The following is a 27,713-nucleotide window of genomic DNA, read 5'->3' on the forward strand; positions in this document are numbered from 1 at the left end:
ATCCTTTCAGGCCGGTAATAGGTAACCAGTCAAACAACGGGTTTCTCCTCAAGGTGCAGCTTCAAAAAGGTTGGGTCCAGAAGTGGGGAATTTGCACTCTCTTCCCCCAGGTATTTCCTAGGAAGGTAGCTGTTTATCTCAGAAGTTCCTTCTTCTCTGGCCCATGGTTTTAAAATAGCCCTCTGAATGTCGAAACACTTCCCAGGGTCTTACATTAGTCATCTCTCCTCCCTAGGGGCATTAGTATAACCCCACAGTAACACAAACATTTGCATTTTTAATGCAATGAACTTCTAAGATATTTAAACTTAATTCAGGTTTCAGAGTAGCAGCCGTGTTAGTCTGTATTCGCAAAAAGAAAAGGAGTACTTGTGGCACCTTAGAGACTAACAAATTTATTAGAGCATAAGCTTTCGTGAGCTACAGCTCACTTCATCGGATGCATTTCATCGGAAATGCATCCGATGAAGTGAGCTGTAGCTCACGAAAGCTTATGCTCTAATAAATTTGTTAGTCTCTAAGGTGCCACAAGTACTCCTTTTCTTTTTGCAAACTTAATTCAGTAAGGTTTGTACAGGATACTGCACGAAATTGCCAATCACATTTTAGCTGCGTCTCTATCAAGTCTGGTATATTGCTGCTTCATTTTTGGCATGGGATTCAAAACGAAATGCCAGGTTTCAGAGTAGCAGTCGTGTTAGTCTGTATTCGCAAAAAGAAAATGCGTAGAACTTCATGGTGGTGCTCCCTTACAAGGGTTTAATAGCCACTGAAGATGGCCATTTATCCACCTTATGCTAGTTTGACATTTTGCTGATATAAAGCTATAGGTATTGTAAAGAAAGCTTCTAATTGTTTCTGTGGGCATGTCAACCAGGCTCTCTCCTATTCAGAGCCTTGTTTGCACATCACTATCATTGATTTTGTCAGCAGAGCTCTAGGAACAGGGTTTGCTCCTCAACTTGTGTGTTGTCCGCTAGCTGCTTGACTCTAGAGCATTAGAGCACAAAACATTATAGGACCTACATAAACAGTGAATATGTTTATGGAAATATATTAAAAAACAAAGTAGGTTCAGAAGACTTTAACAATGTTAAGTAGGTTAAATCCAGTCAGAATGGATTTAACCTAATGTACTAGAGGTCTGGGAAAGAAAACTATAAGATTAAAAATATACAAGGGAAAATGCTAATAATAATTAGATCAACTGATGTGAATTTGTAAATCCTACTACTGCAATAATGCATTCATTGGAAATTCTATTATCTGTTTTCTTTGCATACAATACAGTATTTAATGCTCATCTGATCTGTGAAAGGGGATTATGTGGTCTGTCATGAATATGAAAGGTTTGTAAAGCAGCTTTTAAAGTTGCTTTGACAAGTCAACAGAGGCAATTGGGCCATGCTGTATCTGCCTGCTACTGCCTAACCACACACTCAAGCCCAGGAAGCAAAATAACATTTCTCCACTCCTCTAGGTTGGAGGTTTCTGCTCCCTGTGGCTGTTGCTCACACAAATTCATTCTGATCCACTATGGCACAAATAGACCAAAACTGAAAATACAATAAATGTCAATAGACAGGCATCTCTTGGCCACACATAATTATTTTCAGTGTGCAGGAGGAAACAGTTGCTGGATGTGTACAGTGAATGGTCATAAGGCCTTCCAGGTGTCTGTTTTGAAAGATGGAGGCTCCTTGTCCCTTTTAATTAAAGGATTATTGCCATTGGTATTGTCAGCTTTGATAACTTAACTCATGCTATGGGCTTGTGCAGTAACTCTGTGCCGCTGTGCCAGTTTCGCCTCCCTGATTTCTGAGCTATTCAGTGAGAGACAAATCATGTTTGCCCTGCTTGATGCAGTTGGCTACTGTCAAATCCACTTTAAGCAATGACACCCAGGCCTTTGTTTTTTCAAGAAGTACTGTAACTTGCATAAGTGGGAGATGGCAGGGAGAAAGAGGTTGGAATCAGGTCCTGTCCGAGGCTGTCAGGTGGAGAATGGTATCAAACTGGCCTTCAGAACTTTTATGAAATAGCTCAGACTCAGAGCCTGGAGGAGATATCATCATCAGCAACCCAGGGGTCCTTCAGAAAAAGAACAAGCACTTTTTCCAAGCCAAGCCACGTAGATTAGTCAGGAACTTCCTCTCTGACACAGGAGAAAATCAGGGTCCACCAAATCCATACTGGGATAGGATGAGTGGTGGGCAAGCTGCTATTTAGTGCCCAGGAGTCTTTTTGCATTCACTTCTTGAAATTTGTTTGGCCCAAAATGTCGAAAGACACGTTACCACCAGGAGTTTGGGGATGGGGTATTTTTAACCTTGAATAATAAGGGAGAGACCAAGCTTTCAGAACAGGCTTTTTTCTTTCTAATCCAGCTGGCTTCTTCAGTTAAGCCACTGCAGTGATGGTAATGATCAGCCAGTCTTGAACTACTATGGAAGTTGACTAATAAAGAGAAGTCACGGAAGAATGAGAAAACAAAATGGCAACCTTTTGAAAATCATTGTGGCCTTCCTGATCTGAAGACCCATGGCACCAATGTAAAACAGGGAGCAACACAATGGTGAATCAGGCCCACCATTCAGGAACATTTAATTAAGATGATGTTGAAAAAGGGGCACTCCAAATATTTCACCCAGGTTACTTGAGTCTGGTATCTTGGGATGTACCAATTAGGAGATCCCAGCCAATTAGGACATCTCTGGTATCTTAGAATGTACCTGCACAGAGCAAAATATATCAGGCTCCTCCTTCATCTAGAAGTCAGAGGACTAAATCATTAGCTTGGGTAAAGTAGGGTAGCCCCAAACAAGTCAATGAATGGTCCGAGGTGGATTCATACCCTCTTGAGCATCTACTAGCCCTAAATAACAATCTTTGTGGCAAAACTAATATAGAAATGTAGTAAAATTTTATTATGTGAAGCTCCCTGTCTGATCATATTCAAATGCTCAGCATTCCGCTGCTGTCAAACCTGTAAACTCAGACAGCCAAATGCAATGGGATTAGACAGAAAACAATTATGGCCTGATATTTGATTTTCTTTCATCTCAGACTAGACAATTATTTGTGCTTAGAGCCATTTCCATCTCATTAGGCTCCATTTTGTGGAAGAAAAATCGCCTGGGCTTTACTGCACCAGGGAGACAATTCAGGATATCAAACAATTAGACAGAGTTAAGATGTCCTCTTTTCTTGTTGCCTAATTAATGAAAAAACATTGTCTGTATAGTTGAATGCGTCATCCCTCATTACATACCCAAAGTTCAGTAATTAAATAAGTCATTTGGTGACTGATAGGCCAGTGTTACTTCACAAATGAGGGCTCTGTCTTTACATTTTCTAATTAGCTAAGCAAAGAAACAAACCACAGCCATGCTGGAACTGTGCAACAGGGAAGAAATTACTACTTACGTTAATTAAGTGCAACACTGAGCAGTACTGGAGACACACATTGAAAAGACAGGCTACGTTCCTTTAAAGGAAGGAAGCAAATCCATTATTGTATTGATACATTATGTGCATCTTCTATTGTTGTCCCAACTCGCATCTCAGGACACACTTGTGATCCCAGCTACACATCTGCACAGGGGAGTAAAGGGGCACACGTCATCCCACTACTCTCCTGCACAGGCAACTCATATTGCTTGTAGAGGTATGAGTGGAGAGCAGCTTCCATGTGGCCACTCTTCGCCATCCCATCAGGGTGAGCAAGGAAGACGCAGAGCCCCTCCCGCTCCCAGCAAAGCACCCTGATGGCCTGGAAGGGGAGGAAGGAAAGCTGCGTCAGGGGAGCCAGGGTCTAGATCATGACTCTGAGCTACACTGCAGTCCCTGTGCTGCTCCTGGGCTGGCACAGCTATGCACTGCTCTTATGGCAAAGCCACAACTGAAGCCTCCATTTGCAATCTGTTTTAGTTACTATTCAGCAGCACTGAGATTGCAGCTCTTTGGGGCATGGCATTAGGTTTTTTATTCATCTGTAAAGCATGATGCATATCCAAGCATTAGAGAAGTAATAAATAATCATTATTCCAAGAACTTTATGTAAATAAGATGATTGTGGAGGCATCATATTAAATCACAGGCTTCAATTAGCTCAGCTGCAATTTAAAACAAGGGTCCAATGTGCACAGTATAAACAAATAGGATAATCTTGAATGAAGGTGAATAGGGCATTCATAAATCCAGGTTTCCTACCTGTCTCAGAAGGCACGGTTAAAATATTTCCTTTTGCTCATCAGTTCCACTGTACTACTAAAACCAACACGAGTGGGCTCTAACTGAGCAAAATTGAGATAAATACTTCAATGGTATTTAAGAACGTATACATCTTTATCACAATTCTAAAGCAATGAAGAGAAATCAGGGAGGCGATAATATGAGGAAAAACTAGATGATGAAGACATCTCTCTGGAATGATGAACCACAGAGATGTTTCATTGATGAAATGCATATACAGCACCTGTCACTCAGAAGGATCCCAATGCACTTTACAAACTATATAGTGGAATAACTCCACCTACTGCTAAAGTGAAGCCATTCCTGATGCGGCACACTGCAGCTGATTAACTGTGTGGACTAACACTACTCAACTGTTCAGGACACTGAAAATAGCGGATCAATAACAGCACTAACAGATGGAGCCCTTAAATAACATACCATTCATTTTTAATATGCCATGGCTCAAAATGGATGGTAATATAAAAGGCCCAATAGCACTGTTATAATCAAGAAGCTGCAATTGGATCCACCTGGGCAGACCCTTACACCCATGTGGACCCCTACTGGAGACTAAAAGGGTACACCCACACAGACCTGAGTAAACGTTGGTGTAACTAACTTAATTTACAAGTAACTGGACTAAGCATAATCAAGTCAGGAAGGCTTAAGCACCCACCCAACCCTGTAGGTTCTCTCTGGGGACATCCTCCATTATTCTCAAATATCTAGGAAGCTTATTTTTCACAAATCACTCCGATAACTTTTGTGGATCCATTAAACAGTCATCAAAATCATAGTCATGTCTTGGTATGTGTTTGTTCAGGGTTAGCACAGTGAGGCTTAAATCCAGATGATAAATGTTACATAACAATTCAGTATACCCAGGGATAAAATGACAATAGAAGTTGAAACTCAGAAAGGAATTTTAAATAGTCTGAGGGAAATGATACTGATAAAGAACAGGCATCAAGGAAATCAAACAATTACAACAGGAAAGAGTTTTCATATGTGTATTCTCAGAATATACACATCAGAATTAAGCGGTAATTAAGACAGGCTGAAGGCAGGAGAGAATGAATCCCTTCCTGTAGAGAAGAATCAATGTGTCTCTGCACCATGTATAAGAGCTTTAGAAGGAGAAAGGCTAACACAAGAGTGCACTATATGCAGGGCTTCATATATTCTGCAACTGTATACCCCTGGAATTTGCTGCAGAATCAACCACCTCTTCCCACACATTTGTGCTTCAGAACCTAACATTTCTTTTAAAATAAAATATACTTGTAACCCTCATAGTTGTGAAGAAAGCCTTAAAAAACATGAATTATGCCCAGTTCAGAATGGTCTTCCTGAGCCTGCAGACAGCCTGAACCAATAGCTCTAAGAGGTGCTAACTTCTCCATTTATCTCAATACACTGTTAATCGGAAGCCTAAAGATGGTAAAAAGAAAAGGAGTACTTGTGGCACCTTAGAGACTAACAAATTTATTAGAGCATAAGCTTTCGTGAGCTACAGCTCACTTCATCGGATGCATTCCGCTCACGAAAGCTTATGCTCTAATAAATTTGTTAGTCTCTAAGGTGCCACAAGTACTCCTTTTCTTTTTGCGAATACAGACTAACACGGCTGCTACTGTGAAACCTAAAGATGGTAATTTCAGTGCAAAAAATATTAGTGTAAACACCTAGTTACTGAGTTCATAAAACAATTTCAGTCCATTTCCCACACCTGCCTAGGTGCCACAAGCCCCATCTATACCTACCCAGCAACAAAACCTCCAATTTCCTCTTCACAACTTTTAAATTGCAGTTATGTATTGTCAGTACAAAAAAACTGTATTGACAACTGAAATTATGGGGAAGTCAAATACATGACATTTAATAGGAAAATGGATATTAGCATCCATACAGCAGTCCGAGTTATTTGTTTTAATATTTTATTCATTAAAACACACACTGGTTTCCTAATTTAAATGAGGCTGCCACCAAACTTTTCCAGTCTGCTGCACTGGAGTGCAGCAAAATCCAGGTACACTGCTGTCAAATTTGCATCCTGCCTGGAACAGAGTACACGTGGCTTTGACTTTCTGCAGTTCCACAAGCAGCTAAGGAAACAGGGAATTAACTATTGACCTCCTGCTCCTTCCCTAAAACAGAATGCATGATGGGCAAGAAAGGCTCAGCCACCCAGAATGGTGTCGGTTTCAGTCACGTTGGGAACAGAAAGGAAGACAGATCAAGTGGGCAAGGCCAGTTAAAATCTTTACAGACGCACATCTGGGGCTTGACCGTACACTGCCTGAAGTCAATAGGAGCATTACCATTGACTTCAGTGAGTGCAGGATCAGCCCCTTAAGCAAACTTCTATCAAAGAGAGACTGAAGCAGGTTTTATTTCCTTCCTCCACTCCTGACAATAAGCACAAAGACTAAGAAAAAAGCAGTCCATTGGAAATATTATAGTGTTTGCTAACCAGTAGGCAGCAGCAGCAGCTAGCCTTACTGACATATTTAAGCTGAAGATCAAAGGGTATGTGCACTCTATATTCTTTCTCCCTGCAGAGCAACTGCAACAGTGGCAAAAAGAGCAATGGAAGGAAGGTGAAAAGTGAGCAACAGCTTTTCCAGAAGGAAGAAATTCAGACAAAATGTTCAAATTCTGCCCTCACTTACAAATATGCCAGCCCAGTGATTTCCACAGCCCATGCCCAGGGAAGTTCCCAGATGATTCTGTTCTTCCCCTTTTGTTTCTCCCTCGATTTTTTCTTATTAATATTATTATGCAGACGGGATACTTTGATTGTTTTTGGACCAATCATCAAAAAGATGAGAGGGTGCCAGAGTTAGCTCTCTACTCAGGATGTGTCTACACCGCATAAAAAGTGTGTTCTTAACTCAGGTTAGCTAACCCAGGTTAAAAATCACAGTGAAGATGGAGCAACTCAGCTTTTAATTCACATCTTCACTGTGATTTTAACCGGAGTTAAACCCAGGTTCTGAACACACCTTTTTTTGCAGTTTGGATATACGTGCACTGTTCAAACAAGGCCCCTCTCCCCCAGATAATATAAATACACACTCTTCTTCCTTTAGTTATGACCATACAACTCCATTGGATTTGGGCCAGTGACTTAAAACAACACTAGTCGATTGATGTCTCTTTCCATTTTCTCAGTGATCTTTGTCTAGAAGCCCTTTATGCAATAATCTCCATGTGCAAGAGGCGTAAGTTACTCTATCTAGGGATGAAAAGTCTATCTTGTTCGTGGCTTGTCTTCACAGCAAAGTTAACTCGAGCTAGAACCTGAATGATGCTTTGACTTGAGTAGCTCAAGTGTGGTGGTGCTTTTAATATCGCAAGCTGGCTGGCCTGTCATTGGTTATAGGCTACAGATCGAGTTAACGTAACTCATCAGATGTAATAGAATTACTCTGTACAATGTTATTTCGCAGCATGACCGCTCTCAGTTGAGCTAGGCTAACTCAAGAGGAGCTAACAAGCAGTAGATAAGTCAAGTTAACTCTTCAGTGAAGACGCACCTTTCGCTGCGAGAAGTGCTCAGCACTGGCCTAACACTGCTCTCCCTGAAGTCAATTAGTTAGCTCAATGCTGAACATTCTTGAAAATCACACGCTAAAAACAGTGGCTTGGCTGGAGTAGAATAGCTAACCAACCATTAAAGCATTTACACTTGAGAGAGGAAATGTGTAGATTATCACTGCTACGTTCCTGAATTACCCAGCATTTTACAGGCATAAACCAAGAATATTGTAGGTTTGCAGCCATTTTAGTGTTTTACACTGCAACAAATCCTCGGCTACTGAGGTGTTCATGAAATCTGGGCAAACAAACATAAAAACCCATTGCTCTTCCCAATATCTGCTCAATTTTTTAAATAAATTTCCTTCAGCTAACCTCCTCTCCCCCCAAGTGCTGTATGCATTGGTATTAATTCACATATACAAATATTTCAGCCACAAATGTCTGCACATCTGTCCAGTCAGGAAACTGCAACAATACTAAGCAATAAAGCTGATCTGTGACAAGTAAGCAACACAGCTTGTATGTCATATATTGTAGCGAGACGTGGAGACCCTTATATTTAGATTACCTAACTCATTCATTACAAAAGATTCTTGGATCTTTTCTTTGAGAAGCTCTCATGCCTCCAACATTACCAGTAGGCCTTTGATATATGCCTGGGGAAGGCCCTCAGGCTACAGAAGTGCCTTTTTCTAGTCCTGTGAAAATCTATTCTGGTTTTGCTGAGAGATAACTGCTCAGAACTGCCATTTCCCTAGCTCTGACTTTCCTCTCTCAGAAAATTCTGAAGAAATGAAAAAACAACAACTGATCATGAAAATTCTAAGGCCAAACTGATGCCATCACCCACTCCATGGGCACTTGGAACTTCACCGCAATATTAGGGATAGAACTCGGATCCTCCTGTTCCAAAAGCACCCGCCTTTACCACTTGAACTAAAGGAGAATTGCCACGGAGCCCTGTATTTGTCCTGACATGCAGTTAAGCACTGCTGCTTGCATCCAATAGAAGGCAGGAGTGAGCGCACACACTAGTCAACTCATTGCAGCATATTCCAGCACAGGTAGGCATTAGATTACATTACAGAATACAATACACTGGTGAACATTTCCCATGTGTTTTTGTTTCTAAAAGGTTTGGTTTTCACAGGACTACCTGTTTATTTTGTTAGATTGTTTGTTTGTTTTTGTTTTGTTTTGTTTTTTACAGTTACTGCTCAGAGCGAGCATTCTCCTCCAACACAGACAGGAGCTAAATTCCAACATTTCTCAAATATACAAGTCATAATATTGCAACTAAAGAACCAACTGCATGGAAAATTGAAATATAAGAAATAGTGAGAGAAAAATCTGAATGACAGACAAACAGCCATGAAGACAAAGGGACATAATTTGAGGCTCCATCTGGATTTGTTACATAGGGCTCCCTCCTGCCTCATCATATACCCCCAGTGCTTTTTCTTAAATAGAAAATATAGGGAGCGAATGAAGAGAGATTGTTAAGAGGAGAGGAGTGCCAAGTCTCAACTCCTGCTGACTTTGAGAATTCATGTCAATGAGTGAGGATTGGCAGCATTCTGGCTCTGTGATGTGTATCTCTGAACAGAAGGCTTAACTGTTGGATATGATCGCGCTAATTATAATGGTACTATTTATCACAGACCGCATCCTGCACAGTTCCCTGTTTATGTTTACCAAACTCCATGACTCTAGGAGGAACTCCTACAGGGTGGATTCATCAACACTGAAGTTCTCATGGTTATCAAATTATTTAACATAACCGGGGGTCCAAGGAAGGGCTATATATGGTGAAATCAAATCACTTTAAAAGGAAGTTTTACAAACTGAGTTGAACTATGTAAATTAACAAGATTTTAGCAAGACACGGTGGGTGAGATATAATATCTTTTATTGAACTAACTTCTGTTGGTGAGAGAAACAACTTTCAAGCTCTCGCACCACCAGAAGTTGGTCCAATAAAAGATATTATCTCACCCACCTTGTCTCTCTAATATCCTGGGACTGACAGGTCTACCACTACACTGCATACAAAATTGTAGCAAGTCTAATATGCTGGTGTTACAGTTGGTACTGTGCTACTTTGGAAATATTCTAGGCCAAGAAAACAGGAAGAAAGTCAGATCATTGGTTTTTTTACGCATTTTGTCTGAAACGGAAACATTTTGACCTTCTATACTTGCAAATCTAGAATAGAATAAACTTTCAAATGACATTCACAACCTTCAAATCCTAGGAGGAGTTCCCATACAACCCTTCATTCAGAATGGCCAATTTATATACACATGTACAGAACTGCTCCTTTGGCTGTGTTGAACATCCTCTCACCTCTGTTACACCCAGCCCCCCAAATTCGTTTTCTTTCCACTAGTTTCACTCCTATAATCTCCATGTTGGGGCTGCCAGTTGGGTTGGCCCCAAACACAAAATAACTAATCATTTGATGCAAGCATGCATGGAAAAGTATAGAAAAAAACCCATCATTCCTATGCGGAAGGAGTATTCCCCTCCGCTTTGTTTATAGCTGTCTCCAGCCCATTCCCTACCTCTGTACATACCATGGTCGGATAAAACAAAAACGATGACTATTTATTTTAGGCCCTTATCTTTCAATGGGTCTCCACATGGACACAAAGACCAATCTGCGTGGAGCAGCTTGTGGGATCATGGGCTTAGAATGGAAGTTTCTTATCCCAGGGCTAGCATCTTTATAGTTGCTCATCAACTAATATTCCCCATTAGCCCAAAATGCATTGTGTTCGGCTGATTCCCCCACCCACCCAGGAATATGATGCAGTGTAAGCCCATGTGATGCTCATTCCCAAGCATGCTTATCCTTTGGGGAAAAAACTATATCCTCGGAGTCATGGCTCTCTCTTCCCTCTCCACCTCTTCTCTCGTGCCATGAGGCTACAGCTGAGATCAGCAAAAGCACTGGAGCTGGAGTGCTGCTACTGGCATTACATTCTCTATGGGGGCGCCTTAACTTTAGAATCCACTCCCCACTTAGACTGAAATAGCCTGAATCTGATGTCTTTCCAGACCAATCTTTTCCCCCAGGCATTTGAAGATGGGGGCAGGGGTGTAGGAGTAGGGAATTTGGGAGGGAAAGGGGGGTATGTGGTGGGTTCTCAAATTGCTGCACTTAGAATGTATTTTTAAAGAGTCTCTCAAAAGTGACAAGAGCATATGGCTGGCTGCCCTCCCCCCCATTTCTATACATCATAATAAATAAAACATTTATTTACAGTCTTCTCACTCTTGGATCACTGCTGTGCACTCGGGGGAGATACTAATGTCCGGGCTGGGACTTGGAAGCACTGGCTGGGAACGAAGGCTGAACTAGTGGTAGACAGGAGATGCTTAAGAACTGCTACCTGAGACTGATGAAGGTAAACCCAGATTGGGTTTTCTTTTCAAGCCTAAACAGACTTGTTACTCCCTGCCACTTAAACCCTTTTCGCACATGGCTGCACTTGGATTTTTCTGTCTTTTCACATATTGTTCCTTCGCCCTCCAAAGCCACTGAGGGTTATTTGATATAGACTATTTTTCCTTGTTGGTCTTGTCACCTTTGTTCATTTCTTTGGGGGGAGAACTGCATTATTTGATAGCTGGAGAGCCTAGTTTCCATGTCTATTTGACCCAGCATAGCATCATCTTATTTTCTCATAACGCATTCTTCCCCTTTGGCCCCATGGACATGGCTCAGATTAAGTATTTCTATGGAATCATTTAACTTTGAGAGCTGAAAATACAGACCTTCCAATTTTGGGTCACTTAGTTTCCTTTTCATTACATTTTCTTTGACCTCCTCCTCCCCACATTATTACATTGGGACCAGATAGGCAACTACAGTACCAGCCACTTGTTTCTCATTTGATTGTTCCACCCTGGGGAAGTGTCAGTTAGGCTTTGAGGTTGTATAATAAAAATGAATCAGGACTGCTACCTCCTTAATTGCTTTTAACTTAGAGTTGTTTTCACACTCAGGCAAGAGTCTTTCAAGGAAAAAAGTCACTCTCAGCATCCTTAGCAGGTCAGCGGTATTGCCAAATCCAAGCGTTCAAACATCACGAGTCAGGTCTCAATCAAGAAATTAGCTTAAGAAAAAAAAATCACAATGTTAAAAAAATAATATGTATCTGTTTTATTTTATTCACCTTGTTTCTGAGCCTTTAGAGTGAATGTGGGTCACTTTTTAAGCTTTTCTCTGAGCCATGAGGGCTAAAATCTGGCATTTTTAAAAAAATGATAGCTGAGATTCTCACCTAATCACATGACTCCAGGAGTTATGGCTTTAAGAAAAACATAAAATATCATGAGACGCACAATAACATTGTGAGAGTTGGCCATATTGGGTCAGCCCTTGATGTCTTTTGTTAGGCCTTTGGAACATTTTGCCACCAAGCCCCTCCCAAAGAAAAGGAATGGCTCCTGCCTCACTTACCCAAAATAAAACAACTAATATGTGTGCCATGGTGACATCCCACTCTGCATTAATGTGAATGACAACCACAATCTCGGCAGTTTATCCATAAGTAGGGTATCCATGTATCCCAGACAGGCAAGCATGTCCCTGATATGGGTCCTATCCCTGTCAGTTTTATAGAGCACAGTGTTTACTCCTGGTTTTTGAAAAGCTCAGCAGATTGGTCAACCCAAGGAGCCACTGGACAGCTATGCTGGGTGACACTGACAGCGAGCTAGGTGAGTGCATATGCAGAGATCATCTTCAGGCCTATCACATATAAAGTTGGCTCCCTCCCTTCCATGAATAGCCCACTTTCCCTGAGCCAGCCATCACACACGAAGCGTCAGATTCTGGTGAAGATGGAGACTCAGGTCCCCATTGCTTAGTCCACTAGACCGTGTGGCCTTTCCTTATGGCCAGAAATCATGCTAGTTGCTCAGTCAAGAAGTTGGCTTAGCTGCACGCAGCCAGTAGGGAGTGAGCTTGCAGCAGCAGTCCCACTGCCACCAGCAGTGGCCCAGATGGCACTGTCCCTTACCGCTGTGAACGGACTTTGGGTCTTTCACAAAAAGCAAGGGATCTTTGGTCACGGTCCTTATGAAACCCAGCCCTGGATGGTTGTCAGGTCTATGATTTTTTTTGGAAAAAAAATCATTGACAAGCTTTCAACCTTAGTGATCAGCATGCACTCGCAGTGTTGACAATTCCTATTACTTTTTCGACAGTCTTGTAATATTTGACTATTTGATTTAAGATGCTAAGCACAAGAGATTATGTGAGAATCTCTGCTTTTACTTAAAACTGAAGAAATTTCTAGGCCTCCTGGTTGTAGAGAAAAGCTTGAAAATTTTATTGGAACACATGGTAATGGCTCAAAAAACAGAAGATAAATAAAATGAACCTAGAATCTTTTGTTTTTAAAAATCTGATTACTTTTAAAGTCACTCTCATTCTTTTGGGGGAGCAGACTGAACATTTGGGGTTGCAGTACTGCAGCAGTTACATTTTCAAGGGTTATAAGATCATTTGTCCAATGGATGCTGCGTGCATGTCTTGAAAAGTGGCACCCACATACGCAGACTTCTGATAGCTTAGAGGCAGGGTTCAGAGAGGCACCCAAAAGTTCTAATGCTCTTTAGACTGCAAAATTGGGTTGAAACTTATTCAGGCTTCAATAATTTCAAATACCTTTGTGGATCTTGGCCTTAGTTTGTGCCTCAGTTCCCCATCTATAAAATGGGGATAGTAACATTTCCTTATCTCACAGAGATGTTGTAAAGATAAATACATTAAAGACTGTGAGGCATTCAACTGTGACGGTAATGTGGGTCATACAGGCAGAGCTGGGTGATTTTTCAGTTCACTGGCCGAACTGGGGGCAGGGGAATCATTTCAGCATGATTTCATGAAATGCCTCCGTTGCCTGAATTTTTCAGTGAAAAAAATGTTTTTCCAAAAAGCGTCAGCCAGCTCTACATATAAGCACTTGAGATAAATATAGATAGACACAGATAGTTATATAGTACTTCTCTCAATGATCAGGTCTGTAAATCTGCCATCAGCTCTAAAACGCTATCTAAATTAGACACCACTTCACCTATTTCTTTGTTAACTTGATTGGTCACCAAATGACTTAGTGGAGTCATTTCACAAGACCCCCTATATTCCACTAAGTGAAAATAGCCTCCCTGACCTGCTTTGAAAAACTGCAATCGATGCCAATATATATATCATCATCTGCAATTAGACAGATATTTCTAGAGGCCATTCCTGAAACACATCTTCTTGGAATTCAGAATTAACACTCGTACGATACCTCCTGTCAAATATCAAACACTCCTGTAGAATGTTAAGTAAATACCCATCCATTAACGTCATTGTTTGGGGAAGTATGTAATCAGAAAAGCAGTACTCCTCAGGAAATGATGAAACAGCTGATGCTTCCATTGTCCCATTATACTGTGCATTCCCAATAATCTCTTTTCCCGAATGAAGGTAACCCCATCTCTGTGAGTGAAACATCCTCCATGTAAATCTATAATGAACAATACATTCAACAGGCTAACAGGGGATGTGGCACCATCTTGTGCAAACATATCTGTTCTTGACATACCTGCTAGACAGGGGAGAGCCGGAGCCAAGGTTTAGATCAAATACATAAAATAGCCATGCAGATTTTATGGAAATTCTAGGAAAACATTTCATAAACAGCACTGTATAGATCACCCAACTTCATCAAACTGCTGGGTAGCCTAGACCAGACCACATTATTTCTCTTTACTCATCGCTATATGGTGCTATTAACACCACTCTGTCATACAGAATATCAAATACTGTACAGATGTTGTCTGGCACTGGGAAGATATTGTAGGAGGTATGGATTTTCTCTCATATAATCTTGGAGTGGAGGGCTGATTGAGTGCTTTCTGTTTTACTATATTTAAATAAAATCTATACATTTTGGCACAGTGAACAAATTTCCAATTACTAAATAATAATTCCGTTTAACAGGGATGGGATTTGACCCTGATTCAGCAGAGTGATAAAGCAAGTGTTCAACTTGAAGCACCTGTTTACATTCATCATTACTGAAGCAAATGCTTAACTTCCAGCATGTCCTTAAGCTCCATTGACCTCAGTGGACCTTAACCACATTCAGTGTTTTGCTGAATCAGGGCCTTATTTAGGATGGTTCCATCCCAGGCAGTTTGTTTTTCCCCAACAACAGTGAATGGCTGGGACCGAAAAACAGTAAGACAGATGAGTGTAGAACAATTCATAATGAGAATTTATAAATAGCACTTTTGTCCTTATATTTTATAATAAAGTAGAAAAATGCAAATGTTCCCTGAAACAACAAAAATATCCATCAACTAAATTAATATGGTCTCCTCACTTATTGATTCCTCTGGCTGTCATTACTGCATGTTGTCTTTGAAATTCACTTAATACGCTTAATACTCTGTCACCAGGAAATGCAACAGAAGCCAGATAGGGAGATCTGATTATTTGAGGAATACTGGAGCACACTGAAAGTGTGGGGATAATTTAGATTGTAATTACTCATACTAGCATTTGCCCAGGACACCATAGTGGACAGTCACAATAGAGAAGAGCAATAATTGAATAGGCATCGAGGTCCAGATCCTCAGCTGGTGAAAACTGGGATAGGACGACTGATGTCAATGGAGCTACATGGATTTACACCAGATGTGGAGCTGGCCTAGATCCTGAACTATCCTCTCACAATTACAACTGGTCTCTCTGGGTCAATGGTGGGGCATGTTGGCAGGGCAGTGTGGAGAAGCCTGTGCTACTCCTGCTGCCTTTGCCTGAAGGTTGGATAAACCAAGGAATTCAACATTTCACCTGCACTAAAATCCCCTTTTTTCCTTAAGATGACAGATCTTTTTATATGGCTGAGGATTATAAACTAGAGTCTTTCAAACAGATGGCAAACATACAAACTGAACAGTGAAGAGACGGGTATCCAGAAAGGCCTTGAGGAGCAATTTATACCCATTATTAATATTTCATCTGTATCTATATAAGTAAATCGAATGAAAATTCCAGTAATGGTATTAGCAAGATTTGTTACTGTGAGAAGCATTCCTTGCTGCCCGTTTTTCCCATAATACCAGGAGTGACGGGACATCAGCAAGGCAGAGTTTTTACGAAGCTTTAAGAAGAAGCAGGCAGCTTTTACAAATGGGTCAGCTGCTTCCACACCTGGTTTTCCTTATCAGTAGATATCAAAAATATGTTCAAGTTATTGAGAGTGGCTAGTTAATAGCTAGGTTTCAGAGTAGCAGCCGTGTTAGTCTGTATTTGCAAAAAGAAAAGGAGTACTTGTGGTACCTTAGAGACTAACAAATTTATTTGAGCATAAGTTTTCGTGAGCTACAGCTCACTTCATCGGATGCATTAGCAGTTAATAGCTAGTTAAACTTCAGATCAAATGGCAGATGAAAGAGATCATAGGACTCTGCAGCCCAAGAAGCTGTTAGACAGCATGGGTGTTTGGAAACTATATGAGGTATGTCTACAAGCCTCCCAGCCTGGGCTCACAGATTTGTGTTAGAGGGGCTCAAGCTAGCATGCGAACAATAGCTATGCAGATGTTGCAGCTCTGGCTGGAGCTTGGGCTCTCAGGCCTGGAACATCAAAGCAACATCTACACCAGCATGAGTCTGTAGACCTGGGCTGGGAGACTCACTCCCAGATGCAGTGTAGACATATCTTATTGTTACTGGATCTTCTTCCAATAAATGCTAATTAATATACCAGGAACTCTTTAGCTAAGCTGGCGGAGTGCTTAAAAAAAATGACCCTGGTGAATTGCAAGCAGATTGATTCGTGTCCACTACCCACTTCCAAAATCAACATTTTGTCATTGTGCTTTTAAAATAATAAATTCCAGATCACTTTACCAAAAACCTAAATGAGAGCAAATATTAAATTGCACAGAGACCTCCAAATTTTTTCTCAATGACATTTTTTCTAATCCTCTAAAACAGAAGCTGTGACACAATGAGAAATTTGGAAAGAGCCTTTCCACACACTCTAAAGACAAAATGAAAGGGAGTTTACCTTTGTTTGAACCACAGCCCGTCAAGTTTTCACTGCTGTGCAATGTATTATTTAATTATAGCAGCTGCCTGCTCTCAGTAAGACGGCCACATCTAGCTCTGGAGCTCGGAAGCCCTGTAGCATTCTAAGGAGGAGCTGTAAAGCTGAAAGGTTAGCTTACCCATTTGTGGTCAGATAATGACTTCTCATTGGCCAAGGTGCTGAAAGTTGTGGTCTGAAAAACAGTGTGTGAAAAATCTGTTAACCCAGACTAAATAGTTAAGTGTCATATTCACTGCATGGCAAACACAGAGCTCTCCCCTCTACTGTGCTGACTGCTAATGCCTTGACCTGCCAAGGTCTAGATTAAGAATTTACCCTATTTAGTGCATGCAGACCCAAAATGCTTTTCGAGGGAGAAATGTAGTGGGAAACATACCCTGTAGCTCACTTTGGCTGATCTATATACAAAGCTGTTTTTGATGGACACAATAAAAAAAAGAACTGATGAGAAGCCCAACCTTATTATTGCTTTGCTAGTGTCCTGAGGCATTTAAAAACCCTAATTGTATATTTCACTAATCACTTATTATTTGTTTAATATTAACATCTAAAGGACTCCGTCAACAATTGTGCCCCATTGCGCTAGGCACGGAACAAATATACACACAGTAAGAAATAATCCCTTCCCTGAAGAGCAACATTTTCTAGAGAAGACAGACAAAGGGTAGGAGAAATTGATAAAACATACAAACAGAAGGTGGGGAATTGAGGCACAGAACAATTAAGTGACTCGCTCAAGGTCACATAGATAGTCTGTGATTGAGCTGGGAACTGAACGCAGATCTATTGATTCCCAGTCCACTGCCTTAATTACCCAGAAATCCTTCTTCTCACCACAGTCCCTAACACTCATATAATAAATTAAAGAGCGTTTCTAGGTAACCAGAACACTTTCAAACCCCTAGAGAATTTGTTCTTTTTGACTGCAAATACCATCCTGTAATTCCCAGATAAAAAATGTTAAAAAGCAGTTAGATGGAAACTACAAATCAGTGACTTCAATACTTGTGCATACAAGTCATTTTACATGCAGAACTGTAGAAAATTTAAAGTCACATATAAGCCCAGTTATGAGTCTGAGGGTGCCTCTACCATGTGTTGGCTCTCTGCACAGGAGTTATTTTCACCCTCTGAAGTTAGTCTGCAATCAAGATATAAAGTTTAAGGAATTCTGAATTTAAAAATGAAGCCCTACAATGGGTGTTATTGATGTTAGTGGTGGTTGCAGCTCATATACCATCAGACTGAGGAAAGGCCAAGAAGTTTTGATGAATGATAAAACCTCCCTGAAAGTCGAGGAGGGTTGAAAGTCTGGTCATTTCCCATGTCTTCGCTCTATGCCTGCAGTGCTTCTTAACATTATACCAATGCCAACAACTTCTTGTTCATTGGGACATGAACCAGGGACCTATTTCAGAGCATAAAATTCTCTTGTGAAATAACTTGTAGTGGCAGGGTACGGCAACTCCACAAAGCAAGGGAGGTCTAATGTGTCTCAGAGACTGTGTTTGTCTCGATTCTGACCATCAGGGCCTTCCACAAAACGCACTAGAAACTTTTTGCAAGTGTTTAAATGATCATCTTTATTCCTACTCATACCAGGTCAAATTTTTTTTACAGGCCAAATGGGAATAATCACTGTAGAATAATATACTCAAAAAATATTGTCTAAAATCATACTCCCTGTATAAATGATAAAATTCTAATGCTTTCCAGGGATTTGTGAATACTGGAGATTTCAATTAGTCAAGTGAAAAGCATTTAAATGTGCCAGCAGGATTTATATTCCAAACTAATGACCATCTTCTGCATCCTATTTAGTTAATGAAGATTTGGAGCTCTCAGGTAATTGAAGGGAAAGCTCATGTGATAAAATGAAAACCATGGAAAAATCATATCTATTTATATCTTCATTAAATGCTAAACATATCTAATAGCTCACCTAATCAAGACATAATATTTGCTCAGTTGAGATGAGCTAGAAATTTATGAGTTTCAAGAGATAGGTTAGACCAGGGATAATCAATAGGCAGGCCACAGGCCAAATCCGGACCACCAGATGCTACTGAATCTTTTTATTTACTTGTTATCAACATTATTGTTTATTTTTTATTATTATTTTCTCTGGAGTCTGGTCCTTGAGTATACCTTGACCAAGAAATTTGGACCTTGACAAAAAAAATGACTACGCCTGGTTTAGCCTATGGAACAGAAATCAACTGAAATTTAAAAATCATTTAAAAAAAATCTCCATAGTATTTGAACTGTTTGAACAAACATTTTGCTTAGAGGGACTAGAAAATAACCACCTCCTGAACTATCAGCTGCATGTTTCTCCCACTTTTAATGCTTCCTACCTGGTGACTGATCAGAGAATTGGTAATGGCACCTGGAAGAGCTCTTAATTTCTAATGGTTTGTCTATACCATAACTTTACCTTTAGTTAATAAATGGCTAACCAGTTAATTGGCAAACATTTTCTACATGCTAGTTGAGCATCACACAAACATTTGTTCCAAAATATAAGAAACATCAACGCCTATGTCCTGTAACAAATATTTGTGACTTTTTGGGTAGCAATACAACTTGAGTTAATTGATAGAACTGGTTTAAAAATATATATATATATTTTTCCCCCTGTGGAAAATTTTCCATTTTCAGTGGAAATTTGAATATCAAAAAATTCTGACCAGATTTTGGAGGAGGGAAGGAAAGATGGGCCGGCTCTAGGCACCAGCAAAACAAACAGGTGCTTGGGGTGGCACATTTCTAGGGGCAGCATTCCAGCGCCGGCCATGCCGCCCCTAGAAATGTGCCCCCGCCGCCCCTGTGCCGCCGAAACCTCTCATGGGGGCCCCTGAGGGGCCCAGGGCCTGGGGCAAATTGCCCCACTTGCCCCCCCCTCCGCCCGGGCGGCCCGGGCAGCAGCGATGGAGCGGAGGTGAGCTGAGATGGGGAGCTCTACCACCTCATTACTTCCTGCGCCCCCCCCACTCGCTCACCTCTGCTCCGCCTGCTCCCCTGAACGCGCTGCTTCTCCCTCACCTGAGAGGGGAGGGGGAGAAGTGGAGCAGTGGCGTGTTCAGGGGAGCAGGCAGAGCGGAGGTGAGCTAGGGCGAGGATTGCAGTGGGAGGAGCCGCAGGAAGCAATGCGGGGGGCGGAAATGCGGCATGCCCGGGGGAGGAGGCGGGGTTGGGAAGGGGTGAAGTTGGGGCGGAGCTGGGGGCGGGTGGGCATGAAAAAAAAGTGTGGGGGGGATTTTTTTGTTTGGGGCAGCAAAAATCTTAGAGCCAGCCCTGAAGGAAAGGGCACCAAAAAGTACACGATTTTCCACAGAAGCAGACAACATTTCAGAAAAACAGTTTTGATGGTAAATTTCAGCCAGTGACAGAAAATTTTCAGCCAGCCTGGTTAGCTGGCAATTAATTTCTAACAGGCTGATCCAAAGAGCAGTGAAGTCAGTGAAAAGATTCCCAATGTGCTTTGGAACAGGACCCAGGTGACTAATTCAAAACTGGCCAAGTTTGGGAACTGAATTTAAATCAGAATTTAAGCATCTGACTGCTATTCAGAGGTCTACACGGAGAAGTAACCGTCCCTGAAAACCCACCTGTCTCCACCTGAGAGTTAAAATACAGTATCATCCCTATCTTAAACCTGAATTTATTTTTAGTTAACGTCTCTTCCCCCGATCACCCTTTTCCACCTCTCCTATCCTTCCAGGTGAGAAAGGCTTTCCTCCCCAGAAGAACAGCAATCCGTTTGCACTGCATCAACTTGAATTCATTGGTGTAACCAGGCCACGTAGTCAAACTGCGAGTTCATCTGCGACGATCCCTACTCTCTTTCCCTTCTGGTAAGGGGGCTGGGCAGTGAGATGGGAGGAAGGAGAGAAACTCATCTTTTATATTTATTTTCCACAGGTGGACATGCCTTTTTTTGGCTTTTGGCCTTCTCTCATTTCTTTTTTGCCTCCATTATGGAGTTTTATGCTTCAGCTGATGCTGAAGCAGTATCTTTTTACTCTCGAGCTGATGGATAGCCCTAAGTAAAGGGGCTAAACAAAACAGAAGTGTTATAGAAGCCGGAGCACAGAGATCTGTACATTCACACAACAGTCTCTCTCATTAACTATACAATAATTATGCAAATCCCTGTGATCCGATTGGTTAATGACGGTCAACCATTAAGGTACAGGAATATGCACTCTGTTTGGCTGAGTTCGTATAGTCATGAAAATCAGAGAGCCAGAACCCATCAGAGTTCAGGGAAGTGTGTAACTGAATAAGCACACAGCATTCTGGCAGCAGAATTATAAATTATGTACAGTAACTGGGACGGAACTGCTGTTATGCATCAGTAACTAAACTGATTACCTGAGACAATCACATTTCAGAATAATATAATACTTGTAGCCTCTGTTGATAGCACCACTGTGAACACTACAATCAATGCCCCACAGTCCAAGATGCGTGATACATACTGCTGGCCAATCTATTTTCTGGCAAACTAACTCTCTTTTCACTTTATGATGGTCCCAACCTTGGAGACAACATAATGCTGGCTGGAAGGGAAGGTCGAGCCAGATTCCAAGATGCTTAAACTAGCTCATTAGCTGCTTGCTTAATCTCTGATGAGGCAGACCATTTTTGTCCTCTGGGAAGTGAACCAAACATCATGGTTTGGGTTCTGAATTAATTTAAAATCAGTTCACAGGAGAAGACCCATCTTCCAGCATAATCTAACTGAATACTGCTGATAACTTACAACAAGGGAAAGTGCACTGTAATACAAAACTGGATTAGCAGCACACATCTATACAAAAGTGAAAACAATATGCTGGATTATTACAAACAAAAATAGAAACTATTGGATGCCCCAGATCAAATCTCTGAGATCCCCCCATTTGTAAGTCCTTGGATCAGAGCTCACTTTGCTTTTGGAAAGCAAGTTATGATTTCTTAGGTTACTTCAAAACCATTATGGATGCATTATCCTTGAGTTTTGGAGGAGAAATTTATGGCTGACTGAATCAAAGGCCTTCAGCAGATCAATAAAAGTTACCTGTATTATGGCCCTCACCCATTGCCTTAGAGTTCCACTGGTGATTGAACTTTGGTAAAATGAATAGTTCTGAAATCTGACTAGACTAAGAAGCTCTTGCTGCAGCAGAAGAGACTGAACACAGTGAATTCAGTGAAAACATTTGGCAGTCACCAGCAAATTGCAGTCACCTTTAGCCAGGAAAATCTCAGGCCCAAAATTTCAAACTCAGTTATCTAAAATTAGGCTCATAATCCAAAATTAGACACCTTAAATACCTGATTTTGAGTAGTGCTGACTACCCGCAAATTCCACTGAAGTCAATAAGAAGCGGAGATACTCAGCACCTTTGAAAATCAGACCACTTTTATTTAGTTGCCTAACTTCAGGCAACCCAGCTTGAAAATTTTAGCCTCCATCTCAGAAGAGTTCCTCCATATTAATCACACTGCACTATGCAGCTCACTCTTTTAGTGGCCAGAAAAAACAGCAGTTCATTAACATATTTGTTTGTACACGTTTTTCAAGTCATTTAGCCAATGAGGGTCAAATCGAGCGAGTTCAGTCAGACCACTTAGTGGAGTAAGGACTACCTCGCATCAATAATGGCCTTTCAGAATGGAGACATAGGCACAACCAAAATAAATCCACATGACTCAGTTCTGTTTTACATTCTCCTTTATGCATGAGGACAGATGGTCCTCTGCTTAAGACTTTGGGTGTGGGGAGGACTCAGCAGATTTGAGTTCCATTCCTAGCTCTGCTGTAGACTTCCTGTGTGACCTTGGGAAATCACTGTATCTCTCTTTATCAGTTCCCCCTTTTCTTTAGCTCCCACTTTGTCTGTCATGTCTAGTTAGACTCTCAGCTCTTTGGGACAGGGACAGTCTCAAACTATATATTCGTACAGCGCCTAGCACGATGGGGTTAATTGAGCATGAATTTGATATTATAACAACTACCCAGAGACACTGCCAAAAAGACTAAGGGTATGTCTACCTTACCCGCCGGATTGGCGGTCAGCAATCAATCCAGCGGGGGTCAATTTATCGCATCTATCTAGATGTGATAAATCGATGCCTGAGCACTCTCCCGTCGACTCCTGTACTCCACTGCTGCAAGAGGCGCAGGCAGAGTCGATGGGGGAGCCACAGCAGTCGACTCACCATAGTGAAGATACCACAGTGAGTAGGTCTAAGTACATCAACTTCAACTACGTTATTCATGGAGCTAAAGTTGCATAACTGAGATTGACATCCCCCCCCCCCAGTGTAGACCAGGGCTAAGATGTCAGGAAGAAAAGTAATAGTGAACATTATTGGCGTAACTAGTGATAGAACATAGCCAGTTCAAGGAAACAAACCACACAGATCATAACAGCATGCACAGGAGGTATGGACTTTTAAAATGTTTTCCTAGTAGGTGTTTAATCTGCAGCTATAGCTAGAAAGATAACTATATAAAAATGGCACCTTCTTAGTCAATATAGGTCATTCCTGTGGCTCTGAGTCTGCTCACTTTACTGGCACAAACCATCTTTCCTTCCAATCCCTTTAGATCTATACAGCTGTGGGCATATGAGCTGGATTCTGCTCCACATCATGCACCAACAGCACAATAGTCAGGCCCCATAATCTATTACTGGTGATCATGGAAGGTATGTAGAAAGATCATAGACTGATTTTCTAGTCTCAGCTTGAGTTTTTGGTCATCAGTTAAAAAATCCCAATTGTAAACTGAAGGGGGCGGAGGGAATGACCTAGAATCCCTGAGAGGATAAAAATGGAGGCCCATCGTATCATTTTAGAGAACCAATTTTTGGCAAAAACATTGGGTGAAATCCTGTCCCCACTGAAGTCCATGTGAGTTTTGCTACTGACTTCAGTAGAGCCAGGATTTCACCCACAGTATGGAGTGAAAAATGTAATGATAGGAAAGAGTAAGAGCATTAGATTCTCAGCTGGTATAAACAGACTTCACTGTAGTTATGCCAATTATATCAGCTGAGGATCTGTTCCTCTTTCACTATAAGAAAAATAATGACCAGGAGAGAGGGGATTAGAACGTCTTTGCCATCGACAGCTTTGTGTGAATTGCAAATGTAATGGATGTCTCTTTCAATTCACACTTTCAATTCACACTTTTGCCAAGATGCTTTCAACATGTCACTCCCCCCATCTTTTCCTTTCATTAGTTAATTCTCTGTGACCAGTATGTACCTATATATATTCATTGCAAACAAAGACTACATTAATACATAATACAGGCTGATGGAATGAACACAAGGGGCAAATTCAGACATGATCAAAAGTCATTATAATAATCACTGGCTACTACAAATCGTTTAAACCCAAGCAAAACGGTAATGATTGCCTCGAGTCCCTGTCGGATGTGTTCTTGTTTAAAAGCCGAGCACTGATGTTGGTGAATGAATGTTAATTTGCCATTATCTCAGCTGCCCTAACTGACAGTTTGATGGGAAAACTATAACTACACAATTCAACTGCTGGCTGGAAAGTAAAAAAAAACTGGTTTGCCGTAAGTGTGCCGAACACATTCCACAATTAGAACACTGATGGATAGGGGCCTCCTACTGCTTATCTCCACCTCCTTGAGAACATGGTTGCTGCATGTTCCATCTCACTAGGGATCTATTCTATCTAGCTGTAAAGATCTAACAAAGGAAAACACTTAAGGCGTGTGATTGAAAAAGGCATTCTTTTTGGTGGAAATTCCCCCAAAAATTCACCATATCACTTGGGTTCTGTTCTTACACACCACATCTTGAATGCTTTTAGCGGTCCATGCAGAGATAACCTCTACTTGTTTCATGTTAGAATATGTAGATGTCTGGTAATCAGAGGCTTACAACTGCTGCCTTGATGAATTCTCCCTCAGCAAACTGACCAGCCATTGTATCTTTCCATGCAAAGTAGATCAACCACCTTCTGCAGAACTAGATAGTTCATATACATAGTAATTGAACAGCATTGCTTGAGAATGTCATTGTGTGTTTTAGGAGGTTAAATCTACAAGGCCAAATTCAGAAGCCCCTGATACACAAGTCCAAGTCTTGGGAGTTTCATAAGTACATTTCCTTTGTCAAGTCCCTTCTTAAAAGTCATCTGCCAGAACACATACAGGAATGATACCAAAAGTTAAGCAAAAGCTGAGTTGTGATCACTGCTGATTTGATAAGAATTGTGCACCTGACTAGTCTGTGCTAAAACATACTGATGTTTTAGTTACCCTATTCATCACTTCTAGTTGTTTCTTTCATTCACCTGTCTTGCCTTTAAGGCTAAAAGTTCTTTTGGACAAGGATGGACATTTCTGATATGTTTGTAAGCACCCAGGCACCATGGAGTCCAATTTGGTTGGCCTGTAGGTGCCGCTGCAATCTAAATGATTGTTAATAATATTTGACAGCAGAACTTGTCTCAGACTCAAATTATTATTTTTTAAACAGCTCCATTACATTTTTGTTACCAAGGATGACTAGTCCTATGCACACTCCAGCAACTAAAAATATTCTATATACTCTGAGATATTAAGAGTGTTGCGGACAATAACAAAAAACTTATAGCCCTGAAAGCTTTTGAGCAGTTTTCTAACTCCATCTAAGTTTATAAAACCTCCAGTTCAACAGTTTACCCACCAAATGGGATTGTATATCAGGACTACATGACAACGTATTCTTAATCACAAAGCAATTATCATTAAATACCCATGTTCAAGGATATTACACAGGGAGGATATGGCTCTTCATTCTGCCCAGTGGATCACACTCCAGCAAATTGTTTAAAACCCTTTAGGGGTGTGAGTGTCCAGGAAAGTGGCTGGCAAGTAATGGTGCTAAATAACCGTAATGGTGCTAAATAACCTGAGTTTTGAGGCAAACGTGCATTTCACAGGTGTATATAAAGCATCTATTGAAACAGTCAACACATTCCAACAGAGGGGAAAAAATTAAATAAGTAAATGACAACCCAAAATATCATCTCCACCTATGGTGCATCATTACATAATAAGACATCCCCAGGCTCTATGTATGTGTAATTTAAAAAAAAAGAGTTCTGTCATACTTGGCAGTGCTACCTCTAGCATTTCATTTTAATCATTTCTGATTCTAGACTCTCACTTCTGTGCCATCTAAGCTTTTTCTTCAATAGGAAAGGAAGCGTGTTCTTGAGTTAGCTAAGAGAAGGTAAAATCCTACTGAAGACAGGCTGTTCATACATGAGTTAGCAGGTCCAGGTAAATCCCCAGCTCTCCCATAGTCTTACCCCACCTACTAATTCATGTGAAAACTACAAACAGGCTTATCTTTGCTATGATTTAACCTAGTCTTAGTTAGCTTGGGTTAAGAACGCATCTTTTTTCCTAGTAAAAGCACCCTCTGATTGTATGATTCCTTAGACTGACCTTTGGGTCACAAATGACCTCTCTATACTAAAAAATTAAGAATTGGTTGAAAACTTTTTCACAAAAAAAATTCACTGTAAAATGGGTTTTGATCAAAAGTACATTTTTTGTGGAAAAATATTGCTATTCAGATTTTTAAAAATTCATAGTAAATTTTGAAATTTTTTTTGTTCATACAAACTTGCATTTTGGGTTGAAAAACTGAAAGGATAGTAAATTTTCCATTCAAATAAAAAAAGCCACAAAAAATTCAAGAACTATCCCCCCCAAAATGTTCATTTGTCATGAAAAAAAGTTTTGGCCAATGTTTATTCTTCATAGACACTGTCTCCAACACTGTCTCTCTTCTAGCAAGGATTCCTATAATCCAAAATAGCTGTCTTAGGGAAAGGTCACCACCAGTTTGGACATGCTAATATTGTTCCATAATAAAAGCAAGCCATGCAGCCATTTTAGTAATAATTTCCTGCATCTAAGTAGTACAGCAATATTGCAGCTGGAACTTCTTTCACAAACATATTTACATCCCACTGTTCTCTTTGAAGAAAAAATAATTAAGGCTGCAGACGTATATTAGAATAATAAATGAATTTAGTGACAGCTACATGGAAGTGCACAGGGGGGCAGGAAAAAGCCTGTGTGTTTCCACAGACTCTCTAGCAGGATATCAAGTGACCATACGCTAAACCAACAGAATACTAAAGCTGGTCAGAAATAGTTGTTCCCCCACCCCCAGCTCATGGAAAATATTGACTTTTTGACAAAATATCAAAAAAGAAACATTTTGATTCAAAATGGACCCACATGGGAGTGGTAGTTGGGGTGTTCCCATTCTCCTCTGTAGACCAAGCTCTCTAGCCAGATTACAGCTTCCATTTCCTTGATGTAACACTTTCTGCCCCCTTGGGGAGGGGATACATCACAGAAGTCCCTGGCTATGGTGCATTATGGGAGATATAATCTGGCCGTACAGCTCATCCTACAGAGCATTAGGCATCTGAACTACAACTCTCAAGAGGCACTGTGGTGTTATTTCAATTTAAATATTTTAAATGTTTGTTGAAATTTATCAGTTTTTGGCTGAAAATTGAATAATTTGCAGTTCTGGGGTGTTTAATATTTCAAAAATCTTTTTGAAATTTTTGGTGGAAAGCAGACACTTCGTGACAAATTTTGTTTAGTTGAAAACCCAAGTTTTTTGTTGAAAAACAGTTTTTGTGGAAAATTTTCAACCATACTTACATACGACCGTGTTTTAAGCATGACATCAGAACAGAAGCATTGGCTGATTATACTCTGAGGCCATTTCTAGCACCTTCTGAAAGTTGCATTAGTTCCTAA

General features: G+C 40.7%; 1 protein-coding gene across 1 annotated transcript in view; it reads right to left on the bottom strand.

Annotated features, from left to right (window-relative positions):
• Positions 1-27,713, bottom strand: part of RASGEF1B (RasGEF domain family member 1B) — a 332,669-nt gene that overhangs the window by 213,132 nt on the left and 91,824 nt on the right. Inside the window, exon 3 of the mRNA XM_038400502.2 lies at positions 17,022-17,075. Coding sequence (XP_038256430.1) covers positions 17,022-17,075 — 54 coding nt within the window. The remainder of the gene's footprint in view (positions 1-17,021; positions 17,076-27,713) is intronic.

This window comes from Dermochelys coriacea, chromosome 4 (genome assembly GCF_009764565.3).
Source record: "Dermochelys coriacea isolate rDerCor1 chromosome 4, rDerCor1.pri.v4, whole genome shotgun sequence".
Taxonomy (NCBI): Eukaryota; Metazoa; Chordata; order Testudines; family Dermochelyidae; genus Dermochelys; species Dermochelys coriacea.